Consider the following 19,172-nt stretch of genomic DNA (forward strand, 5'->3'; position numbering starts at 1 on the left):
GCTGTCAGAAACAGGTGGTTTAGTTCTCAGTACATCAAACAAACTTAGTCCAGATAAATTCCCAGAATATACCCACAGAATATATTTTATGTGCAGTTGGGTAAATCATTAGCTTTGAGAATCGCACCAATGTTGCATTGGTACTGAAACAGAAGAAAGGTTCTACAAAGAGCACTATTCCAATGGTAATTAACAGTGTATAATTAACTTAAAGCCTTTCCAGGGAGAAAACCTTCATTTTCTCTATGTTCCAAAATGTCTCTTAGGATGGTGCTCCACATCATTAGCTTTCTGCTCTGCAAGAATGAGATGAGTGTCTGCTTAAGCATCAGAAAAGATATCAGAGATCAGCAGAAGCTTGTGTTCCGGTCAAGAATTTATGTGCTGGAACTATGTCGCAGTGACCAGTCTGCATTAATTATTCAATGAGACACCAATAGTACAAATAAACCAAAGAAATATTTGCTGTTTTCTGCTCAGGTGAGAAAATGTTCTTTTTATTCAGAGATGGTTACATTGAGGTTGGGGAGGACGCTAGTCCAGAAATGCACATAACGCATCCTCATCTTCTGGTGCACATAGCCTGAGTCCATCTTTGAGTGGATTTCCAGGTATTGATGTCCAGTGCTGGTGAACTGAGGCCATGTAACAGGCACACTCAAGTCTCCCTTGTTGGGATCACTGCATGTGGACAATAATCAAAGGAAAATGTAAGGTCCAGTTATAACCACACCATAGATATAGTCAAACTTTTTATGTTATTTATGAAGCTGTAATTATACCCAGTTTTGGCAAAGTTGGTCCAGTAGGCAATCATGTAGCCAGAGACATCCCTGTGTCGTGGCCAGTATCCCAGAGGGGTGGTAAATGGCTTTCCGAATACATACTGAAGGTCATCAGCATGGTCGGCTCCCATCCAGCTGGGGTAAGGCTTGGTAATACCACCCAGACGGTTGGGCTCTGAGAACATGTATGAGTAGGTGCGTCTCGTTCTGAAAGGAAAATACAAGAAAAACACTGTTACAACCCCAAAGAAACCTTTAAATCGAACCAATAATGTCCCTGCAGATGTTGAAAAAAAAGTGAAACAAAAACACTAAATGAAATAACTCCAAATTAATTTTAAATAGAAAGGGTCGTTTTCTTGCTTGGCATGGGCAGCGTGAAGGTAAAGAGCAGCCTGAGTAGCAACCAGGAAGATGTAGTCTGTTCCAACGTCCACCACAGTTGTCTTGATGGTCTCCCTATTGGGATTTGATCCCCAGCTTAAGGTGTATGTGGAAAAGCCAATTTCTGCAGCCTCTGCACCCTTCTCCTTAGTGTAGGATCTCAGGAGCCTTTTCATTTCATCACTGGACACAAGAAAACAGGAAACAACACTTCTCTGCTAGTCCTCCGATAGGTGGATCTTCTGTATTCTCTTTTCACATCCATCATCGTCATTCTCATACTCGACACACTGAGGTAAACTCACACGGGGGTGTCTACCAGCTGTGAGTTGATTGAAGGAATATCAAATGCAGTGAAGAGGTGTCCGTCCATGTCATTGACTCCAGCGATGTAGTCGATGTCTGCTGCGTTGTGAAACAGGTTGTAAGGCTCGTCTGGCAGGAAGTCCCCATCGATCACAGGAGACAAGACCAGGTTGGATACGAGGGGGTCTGAACAGGAAGGAATATTTTCAGCATTTTTAGGTTTATTGACCACGGTAATTAATAGCTTCGATTTAAATTCTTAGAAGCTCTGAAGCTTACTGGACGACTCGGACAAACTCTACCATATTCTCAATATTGAAGAGGAAAACAAAGACATGCAAAACGTGCAAACAGTGCAGAGTGTTGTGTCCATACTATCGGGTGAGCCGCTCATCTTGAGAGAACCAGCCAATGTAAGCAGTTCGGGGTCAGTCATCTTCAAACAGGCGGCCATTTTTTCATCAGTGGGGCAGTTGACCTTCAGAGCAACCTGCAGACACCATTCAAATCACTCCTGATTACATCCAGCCACTGACTAGTGGGTGGAAAAGTTCCACAGGAGAAATAAACAACGTGTCCTGTACCTCCTCAGCAAACCTGCGGGGGTTCCTGTTGACAGCCCACGGGCAGAGGGCCACGCCGCTCTGGGAGATGGCCCTCCTGATCGTCCCTTTGTTGTGGGGAGTGAGGGTCTTGGTGCAAGGAGGCATGTGAAATCAGTTTCATGAATTCTCCCAAAAATGAATGTGACAAACACAAAAAAAGAGCAGGACACCTGGAAGCTGACACTAGCTCCACCTGCGGACTCTCCGAAGAGGGTGATGTTGTCAGGATCTCCTCCAAATGAACGGATGTTCCTGTGCACCCAAGCAATGGCGGCTTGCTGGTCCCAAAGCCCATAGTTTCCTGAAAATCAGTTTTCTCTCAATCAAGCTACTAACTTTTACAACTATTGAAGTTTGTTTTCGTAACACCTACCAGGTAAACTAGAATCTCCGGTGCTCAGGAAGCCCAGAGTGCCCACACGGTACCCCACCGTCACCACAATGACTTCTCCTCTTTCAGCAATTTCCTGTCCGCTGTACAGATAGTTATCCAGGAAGTTGGCGCCCATGGACCCACCAGCCAAGAAACCTCCTCCGTAGATCCACAACATGACTGGCAGACCAGTAGACACTAAGAGACAGAGAGAAATGAAGCTTATCCTTAATAAAACAATGTTATATATGCTTGAAAATTGGCAAATTATGTAGCACAATAGTTGTGGTCCAACAAGATCTGATATTTGTCAATGAGGATCATGCTGACTGCAGTCACACCTGTTCGTATGGCTAATTTAAAACTATATGCCCAGTTAATACAACCTTAACCTGTCATTTGTCTATGACAAATTCACCATTTTGTATACCTGAGCTGCCATGAGGAACCCAGATGTTGAGGTAAAGACAGTCCTCACTCCCTCTGGTGTCAGTCATTGGAAGATTGACCTGGAGGCATCTATTTCTATATTCCTTGGCTTTGAGAACACCTGTAGACAGATGTGAAACGGACCAGTATCAAATTTTTGATTTGTTCTTGGAGGTGCGAGGTTCTGGTCTAGGGTACAGTTCCCTTTTGAGCAACACACCGTCCCAGCCAGGGTGACGCTTTGGTTTCTCAAACCTTCCAGGCATGTCGGCAAAGGGAATGCCCTTGAAAATGTCCATGTGTCGGCGGAACCCGAGGCGGATGTTATCCCCCTCCACCATGCCACCCTCGGTGTACACAACCCCAAGCTGGAAATATTACACCAAGGTTTGTGCAAAATACTTGAATTGGTCTCATTCAGTCAGTTTGTTTACACAATAATGCTGAGATGCAGCATGAAATTAAAAAACACCACTTATGTTTTCAGTAATAATCACAGAAAAATGCATAAATAATAGAATTAATGTACAATTGTGTGTCTAATATCCAATCCTGTATATTAGCTAAGAAAACATTTTAAAGATATTATACATACAGAGGTGGCAGAGACTGTCTCCAGAAAGACGGCAACAGCCACCACAATCCCAAACATTGCCATTGTGACCGATCTGAGAAGCCGGTTGATTGTGGATGAGGCTTTTATAGTGGATCCCCCTTCCTCTCCAATAACACCTGAGCACTGTGCAGACTGGAATCAGACTTTTCTCACCATTGCGTAACACGACTTAACCACCTGCTTTGCTCAGTGCTTTTGAATCATGTAAAAACTTCTTGTAGAAAAACACCATGTAGAAAAAGGGTGTCTTCAGTGGCCCGTTGCAAATATAATAAATATATCATTCTAGTTGTTGATTCGTGTTAATTTTCTTCTTTACAGAGATGTATCTTATTGAAAAACCTTTACAAAAGCACTTTTTTCTCCAGCCTGTTTAAGGTTGTCCAGCGGACACCAGCCTCTGCTGAGTTGACACAGCTGTTCAACTGGACTCAAAGTCTCACATTTGTCTTGTGCAACAAATCATCCCGATTACCTTTGTCCACCGGTCTGCTCCATACACACGTATAAAAGCCACATTGACATCAACAGTCTTGGCACTATTTGATCCCACAATCCCATTTATTCCTTAATTAAATTGACAGACCAAAGATGTGAGTAGTTACATATTTATTTACATTTTACACACGTTGGCATAAACGCTTAACTTTTCCCTTAAATATAATCCAGAATTTCTGTCTCCATCTCATTTTCGCTTTCCTCCGATAGCTGAAAGTCATCGTCTTCATCTTCCTCCTCATCTTCCTGAATGTCCTCCTTTGCCTTGTCCCCTACCTCTGGATGGTTCAAGCTCAACAGGCCTCTGCGTCTGCGCTTCTGGGAGTGCACCAACAATGCTGAAAAAGGAGGACCAGTAAAGTGAGATACACTGTCACTCCTCCTTATATTGATTCAGCGTTTCTTCAAGAGTCAACTGCGTTTATGTATATAATATATATATATATATATATTAATCTTTTCTTTTTTAACCTACCAGGTTTCTGGCCTCGGACCACCTTCTTGATCATTCCCGAGATCATGTCCCTCAACTTATCTTTAGTGCCGGGAACGCACCAGCCGTCTCGCTCCTCACAAACCTGCTCCTCACCGGTGTTCTGATCGACCACCTGTCTGATACTGGAGAACACACAGCTGCACTGAAACTAGCGCTCTATTTACTTGTACCCTAAACCTGTAATGCACATTTTAGTCTGTTTAGACTCGTTTTACCACTCTTCAACCCGTTTGATATAGTTTCAGTGTTCAGGCTTTTCCCCCATTAATATTACAAATGTAAACAAGGACAATTAAGACAATTTGCTATGTTGGGTAGCCAGCAGTATATACACATTAACTGTTTCAAACAACTATTTGTTTTGTGGGTATTATTAATCGCAGGCTCTGTATCCACAGAGTTATTCAATATTTTAGACAAGTAAGACTTTTGAGTCACATTAATCATATATGATTTTTTAAAAATGGGAGGAATTTTCTGCCTAAATAAGCATTTATTTATGTTACCCTTAGATTGCAGTACTCGCTGATTCCTGCTGGAGGTGTCTTGGTGAAAGATTGCAGATTTTTAAAACCTTCCCTTGCAGATGAAAAACTATATGTCGCATGTACGGATGGACGAGAACTGCGATGATACCTTTCTACATCCAAGTCACACAGCTGATAAAACATCTGTCTGTGGGGAGGCAGCATGCCCTCTCGGAAAATGTAGGAGGACTCCTGAGGAAGTGAAACGGGGATGAATATGATTCAGGCAAATGTAAAGTTGTTGCAAATGAACCATAGATTATATTTCTATTATTCAATCACAGGTGGAGATTGTTGTGATCTCATTATCTCTTTTCCACTCACTACTGACCTTTAGCTGGTATATGCTTGAGGCTGTGTCCCGACTGGTACTGGGGCCCTCCTGAGTTGTAAGTTCCATTAAACTGGCTGGTTGTGGAACTTTTTTTTTTTTTAAAAGACAACACTAAGTGATTTATGATAGTCTTTGTTACACAGCACTACATTCATTGCTGTCAAATTAAACAGGTGTTTAAAAGAATCAAGAGACGATCCTTCAGTTGGATCATAATACATATTGATAGAAGCTCGACAAACCTTTTTAAAACAATATTAAAATTAACAGAGTAGATTAAGGAGTGCAGTCACCTGTTTTGTTGACTGTAATAGGTAGATTGTAGTTAAGGGCGCTCCGCTTGGGTTTTACTGGCATATCTGATGATGAATATCCTAAAAGATATTCAATTATTTTTTTTTACCAAATACATGAACCATTCAGAAAGAGATAAAACTATCGTTAAAAAAATGCTAATAATTATGAATAAAATTTAAACACAGACCACTGGACTTACCATGCTTCGTGCTGCACCTGATCCTGAAGTCCAGCAGCTGATATTTCTTTGAATCCTTCATCTTTCTGGGGTCATATCCAAACCTAACCCACAAACTTCTCCATGGTCCTGTCACCTGGCAATCAAAGCTCATGTTTAACTTTAACATGAACACAAAGGGAGATGATGGCCACAATTCTTTTTAAATGTATATTTAATAGACACAACTTCAATAACACATCTTTAATTAAAAGGAAAAACACCCTCAATTCTTGAAATAGATTTTTCTGTTCAGTATCTGCAAGGGGTCACTGTGAAATTAGGGGATTTTTTTAGAATATTTAAACAATCTAACAATCAGCGTCCTCCACCTCTCTGCTTACCATATAGTAAGCCACAACAGGCAGCAGTAATTTCAGTTTATCAGGCTGGATATTGATGTTGGCCTTGACAGCGTTCCGTGACCAGATGGGCCGGCTCTCAAACATCTAGGTAAAAAAAAAAAAAAGCTTGGTTAACGATAAGATAATATACAGTAAATGACAGCAAAACAATGCATTATCTCCGCTGTGACTGTAAGTTTATATTTTCATGAAAAAGCAAGGAAATACTACCGTCAGAGTGAAATGTCAGTTAATAATAATCTTAAACAGAACAGTTGAATGCTGGGAAAAAAACAATAAAAGAATGTTTTGTCGTACAAAACTGCTTGTTTTGACTTTGTTTAAGAGCTAAGTTAAATAAAAATCTAGAATACCCACCAGAAGGTCTTGAATGTGAATAATATTACTTTAATTGTATTATTACAAACCTGCAGTTTGTTGTTTCTGCTCAACAAATTTTAACTTATTTTTAATCCTGAAGCAAAACAAATCACATCGTTCCCAGGGTACAGGATTTTAACATTAAAGAAGGCACCAGTTTTACAGTCACACACCTTTCTCAACTGTTCTTCAGCCTGCTTATCGTGATCTTTTTGGCAAACTTGTTCCCAGTTAGTTATGGCTCCCTCAAGGCACTTTGTGGGTACGGAGGGTTCAGTGAAGCTGACAAAGATGGCATTGTGACGCCTCCGAGTGCGGTTTAAACCGATTAAATTAATATTATTAGAGGACCGCTTCCTATAATCAGGAAAAAAGAGAAATATTAGGGGGGTTATAATGATGCTATTTTAATTCAGGCAAACACAAACAGTGTGACATTGACGTTGAAATGTTTTACCCAGTGATAGGTTTTTGATGGATGTCAGGTCGGTAAAAGTAATCCACAGGAGTGTCTAGGCGTGAGAAGATGGCCGGGGGCAGAAAGTAGGGCAAGTCCTGCTCAAAAAATGCTTGGCTCTCAACTTTGCGGAGGATAATTTTGTCATACAAAGATGTATTTTTTCCACCTTCTGAATGCATAGCAAGGCACTGAAAGTCTGCCATCCCTGTCGACAATAAACACACCACATAAATAAAACACACATCACATTTCTATGAAAAGCTGAAATTCCTCATGATCACTGTTACTGAAATGTTACACACACAAACACAGACACACACACGCACGCACACACGTACACCTGACCTTGGAATTTGTACGTTGTTCCAATGACTCCCAGTATGTCCATGTGGATCTCAGCATCCTTGGGGTTATTTTTTCGCACCCGACGCCTCACTCTCAGGATGAGGTTGCTTGAGGAAAAGCGGTTTCCACAGAGAGAGTGGCAGAAAGGGTCTTGAGGTCTGAAACGGAGCTCAAGACGTCTGTTTGAGTAGGCAAAAGTCTGTGGGATTGCAAGAAAATTGCACAAAGTCCAGCTGTTATGAAGGTTACACCAAAAACAGTAATACATGGACAGTTATGCGCTCTCACAAAACCTCTTTCAGTTCTATTTTAGTCGAACGTGTGTAAAAAACCACGACGACTTAAAGCATAAAAAGTAGTAAAATCACTAAGGACTCAATCCAAATCCTCATCACAATCACACTGTATATGTAATCTGCGCTTTTTAACGCCCAAAGAGACCCTGTTTTTGAAACTCAGCACAGGGCCTGTCCCTGTCGTGCGTGCCTACTTTAGACAATTTTTCTTCGCCTCCGAGAGTCTCCAGCATCTTGTCCACATTGGTAACCACTGCAGGATACTCCACACAAACGAATTTGTTAGACCGCAAAGCCACGGTGGACGAGCTGCCTGGCACATCTTCTGACTGACTGGAGAGAGTGAGTTCTTTCAGAGTAAAATCCAGCTTTAACTCCCTGCAGTCCGCCATATCATGTGTAGTATGTAAAACAAACACAATTAATATTGTATCTGAATTATAAACGTTGCGTTTTAGTCAAGCCAATCGAAACAGTTACAGCGCCTCCATGTTGTGTCCGCGCATATAATGACACCGGGCGGAATCGCAAGCTCAGACTTTTAGTTCTGCAGACGAATTAGTCCTTTCGTAGACATGCAGCATTTCACTTTAGCTCTGGGGTCACATTAAAAAATAAAATAAACACAATTCTACGAATCCGTAGCCAATTAAAATGAAGTTTGTCTCTGATTATATACCGTATCTTTGTATACAATTTCAGTTACAGTCGAAATTTAAACCAACTACAAAACACTACACACATCTAGCCGCTTGGTGGCGATATTATATAGGCAAATTCAGACAAGATGGTCCGAATAGACGTGTGACAATTATTACCCCCGTCAGTGAAACGTCAACAAGAGAGTCAATGTCCCTGAACACCCAGAAGCCATAAGTTTTATTGTAATTACGGGCATTTTAACATCCAATAAAGTGGTGTTGTCTTGAAGGTCAAGCTTTTACAGGCTCTTCTTCCTTCTCAGAAACCAACAACAGTAATCCCCTCAGAGGAGAAGATTCTGTTGAAGGGCAATTAAAGCGTTATGCGACACAGTGTTTACTTTTATTCTAGTTAGTCCTCTTTCTTCATGCCTGTAAGGGTTGACTTTATACCGGATTTGTAACAATGTAGGCCTACAGGCAACTTTTATTATTCTTTTTAAGTTAATCACCATTTTAATTGGGACATTTTTTTAAGTATTCTCTACTGTAACAATATTTTATGGTTATTATTGCATAAACTGCATCCTATTTTAAAACATTTTGCATCATTATCATCCTGTTTGAGATTCACTGAACTTTATTTCAAGTTAATAGATTCTACATTTGTGTTCTATTGGAAAGGAACAGAGTTAAATAAAAAAACAAGGAGCCATCTCACTGTTTAAGAAGCTACATTCTAAGTAAAGATGGGAGGGGAAGAGCACGTACAGTAAGATACACAAAGCTCTGACTGACAATCTGTGGTGGTGGTGAAGTAAGGATTTTTTTGCAATCTTTCTATATTTATTTTTTCCTCTTCTTCTCTAGGCTGCCTTGCTCTGTTGAGTATTGGCTCAGCTCGTGGTGCTATCTGCGTCAAGGGCCTGTCTGCACCTCCCTCTTCCAGCCGTTAGAGTGTGGGGAAGACATGATAAGGTTATCAGCCCATCGCCATTGCCTGGATCACTCTGAAAGAGTCTGCTGTTGTCAGATTTCACACTCTTCTCTTCTCTTCTCAGCTTTTGAGCTTCAGACTTTTTAGGGGCTTCCAGCTGTTACCATTTTTCTGTAACTGAAGCCATATTTGGAAATGTGATGCAGCCATTCGACCACTGCAGCAATGTATGTGGACAAAAATATACAGTATTATGACATATGATTACATATTCCTGTAAATATATGTCATTGAAGTGTGCCAGTGCTTTTCTGATTTAGCATTTAACAGCAAAATAAATATTAACAATTGTTTCTGACATCAATATATACAAAAATGTTCTATTGTCTAGTGATTTTGACTAGCTGGCAGGATGATCATTCAGTTTTAGGTTGTCCTAGCTGAAGGTTTTTTGTTTTAGTTGTTTTCTTTACATAAAGTGTTTTTAACCCTGCAAATGGGAATAATTTTTCACAGTTCATGTCAGTTCATCATTTTATTTCAGTCTGTTATTGCCTGGATTTTGGAGGAAATTACATTAATATTATTCCAAAAACATCAATTTAATGCTCATATTAAGTAAAGGACAGGCACAGGCTCACCTTTATTTTCTATTGAACATGTCTCTGGACACAAATGCATTTAACATTAAATCTATTGAGTTCTGGATGCTAACTGTCCCACTTGTCCTACCAAATTTTGCTTTACTAAATTTTGCTTTACTTTATTTTGTAAAAAAAAAGGCTACAGCCTCTAGATGGGAGTCGAAGGGTTTCTGGTTCAAATCATGGTTGTTGACCGAAAAACTGGGAGGTGGGCTGGTAGCAGGAGAGGTGCTGGGACGTTTTCAGAGCACTGCCGAGGTGCCTTTGAGCAAGGTGTCGAGCCCTCAAATGCTCAGAGCGCATGTCCAGGGCAGCTCTCCTTTACAGTAAAATGGGTAAAGTGTTTTTTTTCTCCTGAAAGTGCAGGTAGGAATCCCTCAGCCAGTAAAGGCCTTCCCGCTGCTGCCAACGGACATAATTACACTCTTCTTGTCCTCATTTTTAAAAAAAGTCAATAAATGTTTTAAATTTAAATTTGTAACTTTTAACCATAGTAATAAATGTTCATGAGCATTTTGATGTTCATTTTGAAAGATTTTTCTTCCCCCCCCCCCCCGCCTCTTAAAGAGGCTCCAGCTGGATAATAACCTGAAGCCATTGGTAAAGAAAAAAAAAATCCCAGGGAAACAAGTACCGTAACTGTCTACCCCCCCCTCAACACACACACACACACACACTTTAAAGTGTGTCGCTGTGGCTTTGCCTACGTGTCATCGCAGCACTTATCTATTAGAGTTCAGGATGTGTCAGACCACAATACGGCGTCACTTCAGGCTCCCTGCAAGTATCGCCCCTGCATTATGTGACAGCAGCGGATGTGGTCATACTGTCACTTCCGGTGTCCAGTCAGATGGAGGAAATCTGTTAACATTTTATTTTCATCTTTGTTCTGCAAACAGCCTGTCACATCAATGATAAAGAAATATGAATTGGAAATTGCCATAACTGTGGCTGTTGGCAGGGCCAGGGTGAATGTTTCAGCTCCCATGTGGAATTGGAGCTTATATTTACCCAAATGTAATGAAAACCCAATATTGTGCAAATAAAGACAGTTACATCAGAGATAAATAACAAATAAGAAGCGATTAATAGTTGCATGCATGCATTTTTTGCAAGTAATATACAGGTTGTAAAACGAACCCTTTGCTGATTGACGCATGTCAATAGTAAAACAATCTGTGTAGTTGTGCCACCCTCTGTTCTTAGACCCTCCACCCTGGTCAGGAAAAATGTACAAAAAAAACCTTTGAAGGAAAAGAAGAAACCAGAAGGAGAACTAAAAATATGGGATTCTTCTCTCTGGAGTGCCACATATACAGTACAGAGAATGTCAACATTAACCTCAACAACATGTCAGCATTTGTAATAATCATAGTGATGGTGACAGTGACGATAAGGCACATGACATCTACAACCACAAGAGAAACAGTAACAGCATCAATAGCAACAACAGCAGCAGCAGAGAAGTGGTGGAATTCCAAAAAACTGATGATGGATGAAGGTTGAAGGATGGATGAAGGTTAAGATTCTTCCTCCCTAGATTCAGTGAAAATAAACTGCATCCTTGTGTTAAAAGTGAAACATGTTTGGATGTCGTTTAAGCTCTTTATTTAAATCGTTTAAAGTTTTGATATGATATAGACTGTCTTAGTTGTGCGGATTTGTTTTTGTTTTCAAATTGAATTTTCGTAAAGTTTGAATTGATTCTCTTTCCTGAATTGTAATAGGTGGTCTCTTGGTTTGTACCAGTACATAAATATTGCTGTTTGAAGTTGGACAATGTCAGCTAGTAGCAGTGGAAGTAGTTTTGAGTGCAGAAACAATGGATTGTTGTGTTCTCCAAAGGAAGAGTTGTGAATCGTTCTGACAGCTTATTTGTCCAGACTGAACAACGGCTGTAAAGAGCTAATATAGCCCGAGCCTCTATTATTAGTAGTATTATTGAACAGTTCAGGATGTGGAGTCATCTGTAATTCAGAAAGTGTTTTTCTTTGCATATGACAAAAAAAACGTTTGGCATGAATATAACTAATTTGAGATTTCGAGCAAATTTTACCATCTATCATTACCCCCGAGAATTTAACTTTAACAACCCGTTCTATCTTTAATTCAATTAAATATGGACCACAAACTAATGCTCTCTATCTCAATCTCTTATTGACTCCATTTTTCTTAAACTCAGCTATTTCCAATATAAAAAAACTTAATTAGAATTAATAACGAAAAAACAAATACACAAAGCAGGTTTGAAGGTAATATAAAATTTAAACACCCTTGCAGCTCCACATAGCATCACATAAAATAACACAACATGCCAGAACAAGACTGGAAACATAGAGAATGTGTGATATAGATATAAACGAAGATGGAAAATGGACTGAGGACTTGATCATTTTGAGGGGAACAGAACCAGATTCTATTTTGATTTTCATATGTACGTGTGCCCAGAATGGCTGAAATGCAGTTTCTGAAATCAGCACTACTTCAAAAATGAAGGGAATTCACCACCTCCATCATTGTTTGTACCACATGTAACTAGAACGTAGTCAGTAGGGAACTGTGTTGAATCTGTTTTAAAACAGAAAAAATAAGGAATGAATCTGGGTTCTGCTTATTTTTTCTGAAGGTTTGGGGCAGGATTGTTTGTGTCCAAAACATGAGTCAGTTTAGAGGTACAGGGTGTGACAATTTGTGGGATCATACAACAGTAAATGAGGACTCAGATTTGGATCTCATGAGGGCAGAGAGAGGCCCATCTTTGGAATTCTGCATCTGCCTCGGGCACACTCAGCCGTCCGTGCTCCAGTGTTTCCACCTTACCGGCTCTGCTTCATTTGCATGGAACTAATTTGCAAGACAAATTTCTCTTCTCTCGACCATGTCTTTGCCAGTTATTTGTGTGTGTGGGGGGGTGTGTGAGATTCTATGAGGAGGGAGGTGGGTTTAAGACAAATTCATGGTGCTAAAGTCTTGATTTTATTTTTTACTCTTGTCTGTTTGCTGATTAAGATAATTAATAAGGGGTGGAAAAAAAGAGCAACTTTAGATCCGTAAGGGTGTGGATCCAGGAAGACTGGGCCTCTACAGCAGTGAGCCGAGTGCCTCATCACGTTGGCTTTGACAGGTTCGGTTCCTTCCAGTGAAATTACCGTTCATGGACCAGCAGCATGGGTTTTCTTCCTTTTATTGAATAGACATTAATAGTAGGTTATTTTAACAAGCTTTATTTAGTTCTTTAGAAGGTGAAAAAAAAATTGAAGGCCAGAATAAATAAATGCAAAATAAAAAGAGTAGGATTAGCTCTAAAAATAAATCTAAATAAAATAAGATAAATAAATAAGGATGCTGTTGGAAATGTTTGTTTTCCTATTACTGCGGGTAATTTGTTCAGTCCTCTGGTTGTGTTGCTGTGTAACTGTCAAACCTGCAGATCAACTAAATCTGCAGCTGGGAGGACAGCGTGACACCGGCACACGGCACTTCTATGGAAGGATTCAGCAGAGCCCGGAATTAATGTAAAGAAAAACACAGAGCTTTTCCTGCCTGAGCACCAGTTCAAGAATTCCTCAGGTGTTCTCAGGTGCTCTCTCCTCATTTTCCCCAGTTTTTTATTCCCCCCATGGCTACACGGCAGCGCTGCCTCTCCCCTTTCAGGACCCACATCCTGTTTGTTAAGTCCCACCCAAAATGCACCTCTGTCCTCTCCTCTCTGCTATTTTGTGTCTGCAGGGGCCGTGCCCCCAATCTCAACAAACGGTCAGGTGGGATTACAACGGGCCCTCCTGTGCCAGGTCCACCGAGATGTTTTGCATGCTAGACCTCAGATTTGTTTGCAACAGTCAGCATTAGCGTGTTCATGCTACACAAACTCTGATTTCTCCACCACTCCCCCCCGACGCAAAACAGCCGAACACATTCCTGCCCTACTTATTCCACTATTTATTTCACGTATTTCAGTCTTGGATTAGCAGTTTGAGTCGGAACATTAGTCAATCGTGCAACGAAACCTCCTTTTACCGAGCGTCTCCTACTTCTTCAGATTTAAAAGGCCCAGGCGATGATCTGATTTGCCCCGAGCAGCTTAATGTCCTAACAGGTTTGGTGTTTGAGGAAGGTGGTGAGTTTTCATAGGCGCTACCATTTGTTTGTTGAAATAAATCCAACAGGTTGAGTGGGTGTGGTGACGGTTGACTAAATAATCAATCCCTTTTCCACAGCTTCTTGTTAATCCTCACATCCCTGTTCACTCGCTGCATTGCAAAGGCCAGAATTTGTCATGGCCTATTCAGATTCAGATTTAAAAATACAGATCACAGCGGTGGATTTGCGCCCTCCGCGTGTGCGCCTCTTGTTGGGCCGCCTGCTTTCTAGTCGACTTTCAGGTGCGAATAGCTTTCCAGCTGGGAATTTGCATAATGTTCCAGGAGCGTCATTTGAATGTGGTATCGCTCCTTTACGCACTATCTCTGCTCTCACAAGAGATTTTCACTTCAGGCTACAGCCATATAATTCTACATCCTGCTCAGACAGGAAAATGAGTCAGGAAAACACACAGAAAGAACAGAACAGAGAAAAAAAAAGTATATTTACTGTGCTCTTCGTGTCGGCTTAGACAAACACTGTGCGTGTATTTTACCTTCGAGGTACAAGGGGCTGTGTCTTGTAGCTTCCTTGCGTGTCACAAAAGACGAGTATAGTGACAACATGGATTCTATCAGAATAACATGGCCAGGAAGTGTCACATCAGTGATGGAAGCCTCTGTTGTATCCAGCCCCACCGCCCCTAGTCGCTTTTGACCCAGTGCACCGACACCAACAGTCGAGCTCCTGGAGTTTGTAACCTTTACTGAGCTCACCTGGGGTGGGGTCGCCTGTGTGTGCTCACAACAACACGGAGCTCAACCCTACAAAGAAAATGGAGACTGTTTACCAACCCAACATCACCCACCCTAAACTAAGACGTTTATCCTACACCTCCAGCTCAGGGTTTATCTATATGTCCTCTGGTACCATCTGGTACCTCTGATGAAGACCACCGGTGACCTCACAAGGATAGCAGTTTCCTGTTATTGACAACTATCATTATTAATAAACACTTAGTATGACCCTTCCCATTCTATTAATCAAACTTATGGGACAGTCCACCAATGTTTGCTTTCCTCAAAGTCATGAACTTAAGAGTGTGATAAATCCTTATTGTCCCACGGTGGCAAATATGAGAATTGAAATAAAATTGAAAACATATGTCACATTGACACTGTAAATGACACAGATCTTTACCATTTTGCTTCATGAAATCCCAATTTATTGCAGATCTGCGTTTATTCCACATTCTACAACTTCACATTCTTAAAAACACGCCGTTCACCCTTTATTTCCATTCACTGTTCACTGTTTCTCAAAAAAACGGATGCTTTTTTTTCCACATGCAAATACACTTTTAAAATAAAAAACAGAAATCTTCCAATATATTACAGAGTCATTATCTTCATATTCTTTCACTTATTTGTTTTAAATTAAACATTCACAGCTGTCTTATTTCTAAAAACAAACTGCAGAAGTCAGTGGCCGCTTTCTCCTCCTCACTTCATGCCGTGCTGGCTCTCGTGGTGCCGGCGCAGATCCACTTTGCGCTGGAAGCCCTTGGAGCAAATGTCACAACCGAACGGTTTGAAGCCCGTGTGTTTCCTGCTGTGGGTGATGAGGTTGGAGCTCTGGCTGAAGGCCTTGCCGCACACTTGGCACTTGTGGGGCTTTTCACCTGCAGAAGTGGACATCAGTGGTGTTAAGAAACAGCCGTTCTCAGCAAAAACCGCCCTTATCAGGTCGTCTTCAATCAAAAAAAGTGACACTTGTGGGTGCCAGTGAGTCGGGCTACTGTTCCTCTGTGTGAACAATGCAAATGGGAGTGCATTTGCTTAGGCTTGTGTTTCTGACCTGTGTGAATGTACGTATGCTTCTTCATATCAGACTTCTGGTGGAACCTCTTGCCGCAGTACTGGCAGGGGTACGGCCTTGTGTCTGAGTGGATGAGGAGGTGCGTGGAGAGGGTGGAGGAGCGTTTGAAGGATTTGCCGCACATCTTGCACTCGAAGCTTTTTTCCTGTTGAAAAATACGCAGACAAAATCAGATTATATTGCATCACACATGGAGAGCATTTGCCCCTGTAGAGTGGTACCTGAGAGTGGACGTTCATGTGTTGCTCCAGACTGACGGCGTGGCCGAATGTCTTCCTGCACACGCTGCAACCGAAAGGTCTCGTTCCGCTGTGTGACCGCCTGACGTGAACCTCCAGCCCGTGAGAGGTTGAGAACACCTAAAACAGCGCCGCTCCTTTTAATGGCAACACTGACGGTGTAGTGATACTCTGAATTCTCTGATCCCTCTGAGTTCGATTGCCCGGTTAGAGTTTATGGAGCCTTGAAATTGATTAAATATGCCGCAAATGTACATCAACACAGCGTGTAAAGACGTCATTTCTAGAATTTGGAGCTTTCCATTTTTGTCAGGCTCTGACAATTAACCTAAACTGTAAAATTGCATGGATTTTCCAGACATTCAGCATAAATCTTCACACCCTCAGGTGGCCTGAATTTGTACCGATTGTAATTACAAAGCTTGTTCAGAGAATATATTACCTTGGAGGCTACAGATTAAGGGGAAAAAATATTCCCTTATCCAACATTTACTGCTCATTCTGATCAGGGAATGGACCAAAACACATTTAGAGCATCTGAATGTGGACAAAAGGGACTCACCTTGTCGCAGGTGATGCAGTGGTAGGTGTTGGATGAGGGGGAGTAGTGTGTAGTGCAGTCCAGAGGCTGCTGGGGCTGCGTGGTGCAGCTGATGTGACTGCTGTAGAGACTGCTGGCATGCTGCAGCACCGTGGGGTTAAAACTCAGCTGATGGAGGTCATAGGAGGAGGATACAGGCTCCCAGGCGTAGGTCGGCTTGTAGTAAGGATGGAAACCCGTCATATGGGGCTCTGAGGGGGGCACAGACATGTCTAGCACACCTCTACTGGAAAGTTCTCAAGGATCTCGATGGGCCTAAACAGTTTGGGCGCTCACCGTTTGCATAGTAGGGCTGCGCGGGGTTCACGGGGGGTATAGTTGGATTTGTGTCTGCAGGTGAGGGGCTCTTGGGATCCGCATCTCCTTTTTTAAATGAGCGGCAGTCCAGAGGAGACGACTGTTCATCTGACTGCAGCCTGTCTGAGTCAGCGCTCTCAACCTCTGGTCGATCTTCTAGAAATCCACAACAAATTAAAATCGGATAGGTTACTGAATGATGTGTGTTTATGGGATGACATAATATTCGGTAAAAATTAAGCCATGTGCTTCCTGCACCTGGTTCTTATATTTCTTAGTTTCTTTTGAACTTTTGAACGTGAAGCATGTGTTTTTTTTTAATGTGAAAGATGGTTCTCACCTGCCGTGACGGCGGCTTTTGACTCGTCTTCATAAGTTCGGTGCAAATTATACGACGAGCTGCGTTTGTTTTTCACCAAAAATGATCGCGGCATGGTGACGCTGCGTGTGAGACATTTTAGTCGTTAAAAACCAAACATACACCCAAAACAAAATAAAAATAACCCCAATACTAATTTATAACGTGGGGAATTTTTTTTCCCAATAGTTCATCACCAACCAGAGAAGTTAAAAGGCCTGGCCAATACAAATTTAACGACTTTTGTTCCATTCTTGAGCATGTAAACATCTGTATATGCGACAGATCTGTCACCTAAAAAGCCTTTAAATGCGCTGACAATCTAATTTCACCCTGTGGTCCAAAAATTCGGAGTTTTTCGCAAAATATCCTATTAAAAAGTTAGAAAAAGTTCATCACGAGGTATTTATTCACACACACTCACCTTTAATCTGGACAGTTTCAGCTGACGTGTGACGTGAAGTGTCCGATAGAGCCGACGATGATAAAAATTGAATAAAGATGGTGTAATAGGCCTAATGAGGATTAAAAATTACCTCCCTGTTTTGCACAGCGAAGGGAAAATGCGTCTAAAAATCCTTTCCTTAAAGTGCAGAAAGCAATGCACAGTTTGAACCGCCACACTTGTAGCTCCTTCTTTCTCTCCCCTCCCTGATTTTCAATCAGATAATTTCGCAGGAGAATCTGACTGTGGTTTCAACCAATGAAAAGGCCAAACTGCAGGTGGAAATTTGCGTACACAGGGCCTTAGTTGACAATGCAACAGTTACATAAAAGCCCACACACACACACACACACACACACACACACACACACACACACACACACACACACACACACACACACACACACACACACACACCGGTAAATTATCAAATAATTTATTCATTATTCATTTAAATGTATTTGGTGCATGTATCGCAGCGCATTAAACGTTTACGATTAATATTTAAAAAATGATATAAAGAAATATATGCCTAATAGTTGTATTCGTTTTTTAAATTAAAGTAAGTAAAATCAAGCTCAAAACAATAGTTTCCATTTCATGTTGTTTGATGTAAATGATTTAGGCCTACGCGAAGTGTGAACGCCCGTGTTGTGTATGAGATTTAAATGATCAAATAATGTCATAAGACCGTAGCACTTTGATAACAGACACCAAAACACACACCAGACCGGTCAGGAGGAACTAACATGTTGACTTCACTTGACTAATTTATCAAAGCGCATCTGTTTTCGGACAGAAAACTACAGCAGGATGTTGAGCACTGAATGAAAACACAACATGAGACACTATGAATGTCATCAACAGCTTTTATCACAGAAGTGGACATTTTCATTTGTAAAAATATTAATTAATTTCAATTTTTTGAAGAAACATCTTCATTTTATTTGCGATAAGCACGCGTGACTAAGAAAGAAGCGAGTGCGCCATCTGGTGGTCGTTAAAGATACTTACAAATATAAGTTCATATAGCGAAGTGATAAAACCAATATCCAAAAACTAGGGCCAAGTGGAATGATTCCAATCAAATGTCTTTAATATGTTTTCCTAATGTGAATTCAATTACAATATTCCAAATGTATTATTTAACATAATACATAATCTAGTTTCTGGACAATAAAAGAGTCAAAGAATTCAATGGTCATCAATATGAAAGATCATATCTAGGTCTTATCTGATGTGTGAGTATGCTATAATTAGACCGCCTGGCTTGAAATATTTTTCACTCTCTAAATTAATTATAAATATGAAAGAAGGTTCCTTTTAAAATGCACATTTAACATGTATCAAATACATTTC

At 41.0% G+C, this 19,172-nt stretch overlaps 3 protein-coding genes across 6 annotated transcripts; all 3 read right to left on the reverse strand.

Moving 5' to 3' along the window:
- Nucleotides 1-461: 461 nt before the first annotated feature.
- Nucleotides 462-3,637, reverse strand: LOC115250139 (bile salt-activated lipase-like). Its single transcript, XM_029837300.1, has 11 exons — nt 3,478-3,637; nt 3,103-3,250; nt 2,884-3,003; nt 2,454-2,651; nt 2,251-2,381; nt 2,060-2,167; nt 1,851-1,965; nt 1,475-1,661; nt 1,149-1,352; nt 783-992; nt 462-681 (listed from the first exon to the last, which is right to left on the reverse strand). The coding sequence occupies exons 1-11, from the start codon at nt 3,538-3,540 to the stop codon at nt 498-500; spliced, it is 1,668 nt and encodes a 555-aa protein (XP_029693160.1). The 5' UTR covers nt 3,541-3,637; the 3' UTR covers nt 462-497.
- Nucleotides 3,638-4,090: 453 nt separating this feature from the next.
- gtf3c5 (general transcription factor IIIC, polypeptide 5) lies at nt 4,091-8,208 on the reverse strand. Of its 4 annotated transcripts, none has more exons than XM_011619700.2 (11): nt 7,888-8,208; nt 7,398-7,596; nt 7,050-7,257; nt 6,766-6,949; nt 6,212-6,316; nt 5,850-5,964; nt 5,647-5,727; nt 5,351-5,439; nt 5,129-5,211; nt 4,472-4,614; nt 4,091-4,334 (listed from the first exon to the last, which is right to left on the reverse strand). In XM_011619700.2, exons 1-11 carry the CDS (start codon nt 8,083-8,085, stop codon nt 4,153-4,155), a joined length of 1,587 nt encoding a protein of 528 aa, XP_011618002.2. In that variant the 5' UTR covers nt 8,086-8,208; the 3' UTR covers nt 4,091-4,152. The 4 variants fall into 4 exon arrangements, with proteins under 4 accessions (XP_011618002.2, XP_029693162.1, XP_029693161.1 ...); XM_029837302.1 differs by having other exon boundaries at nt 5,351-5,427; nt 5,850-5,988; XM_029837301.1 differs by having other exon boundaries at nt 5,850-5,988.
- A 6,993-nt stretch (nt 8,209-15,201) lies between these two features.
- Nucleotides 15,202-18,049, reverse strand: gfi1b (growth factor independent 1B transcription repressor). The gene is made up of 7 exons (XM_003978377.3): nt 17,793-18,049; nt 17,351-17,451; nt 16,990-17,166; nt 16,675-16,904; nt 16,095-16,232; nt 15,853-16,018; nt 15,202-15,676 (listed from the first exon to the last, which is right to left on the reverse strand). Exons 2-7 carry the CDS (start codon nt 17,442-17,444, stop codon nt 15,498-15,500), a joined length of 984 nt encoding a protein of 327 aa, XP_003978426.1. The 5' UTR covers nt 17,445-17,451; nt 17,793-18,049; the 3' UTR covers nt 15,202-15,497.
- Nucleotides 18,050-19,172: the final 1,123 nt, after the last annotated feature.

This window comes from Takifugu rubripes, chromosome 6, assembly GCF_901000725.2.
Source record: "Takifugu rubripes chromosome 6, fTakRub1.2, whole genome shotgun sequence".
In the NCBI taxonomy this organism is placed as follows: domain Eukaryota; kingdom Metazoa; phylum Chordata; class Actinopteri; order Tetraodontiformes; family Tetraodontidae; genus Takifugu; species Takifugu rubripes.

Bases quoted from the DNA above. Each gene is read 5' to 3' on its own strand.
- LOC115250139 (XM_029837300.1), bottom strand. From the start codon at position 3,540: ATGGCAATGTTTGGGATTGTGGTGGCTGTTGCCGTCTTTCTGGAGACA. The intron at 2,652-2,883 runs GTATACAAAATG...TCTGTCTCTTAG, and splicing joins GGTTCCTCATGGCAGCTCAG to TGTCTACTGGTCTGCCAGTC. The intron at 1,966-2,059 runs GTACAGGACACG...TGGTGTCTGCAG, and splicing joins CCCGCAGGTTTGCTGAGGAG to GTTGCTCTGAAGGTCAACTG.
- gfi1b (XM_003978377.3), bottom strand. From the start codon at position 17,444: ATGCCGCGATCATTTTTGGTGAAAAACAAACGCAGCTCGTCGTATAAT. The intron at 16,905-16,989 runs GTGAGCGCCCAA...TGCCCCCCTCAG, and splicing joins GCAGCCCTACTATGCAAACG to AGCCCCATATGACGGGTTTC. The intron at 15,677-15,852 runs GTCAGAAACACA...CCACTTCTGCAG, and splicing joins GCATACGTACATTCACACAG to GTGAAAAGCCCCACAAGTGC.
- gtf3c5 (XM_029837301.1), bottom strand. From the start codon at position 8,085: ATGGCGGACTGCAGGGAGTTAAAGCTGGATTTTACTCTGAAAGAACTC. The intron at 6,950-7,049 runs GTAAAACATTTC...TCCTGATTATAG, and splicing joins CATCAAAAACCTATCACTGG to GAAGCGGTCCTCTAATAATA. The intron at 4,335-4,471 runs GTAGGTTAAAAA...CTCCTTTTTCAG, and splicing joins GGTCCGAGGCCAGAAACCTG to CATTGTTGGTGCACTCCCAG.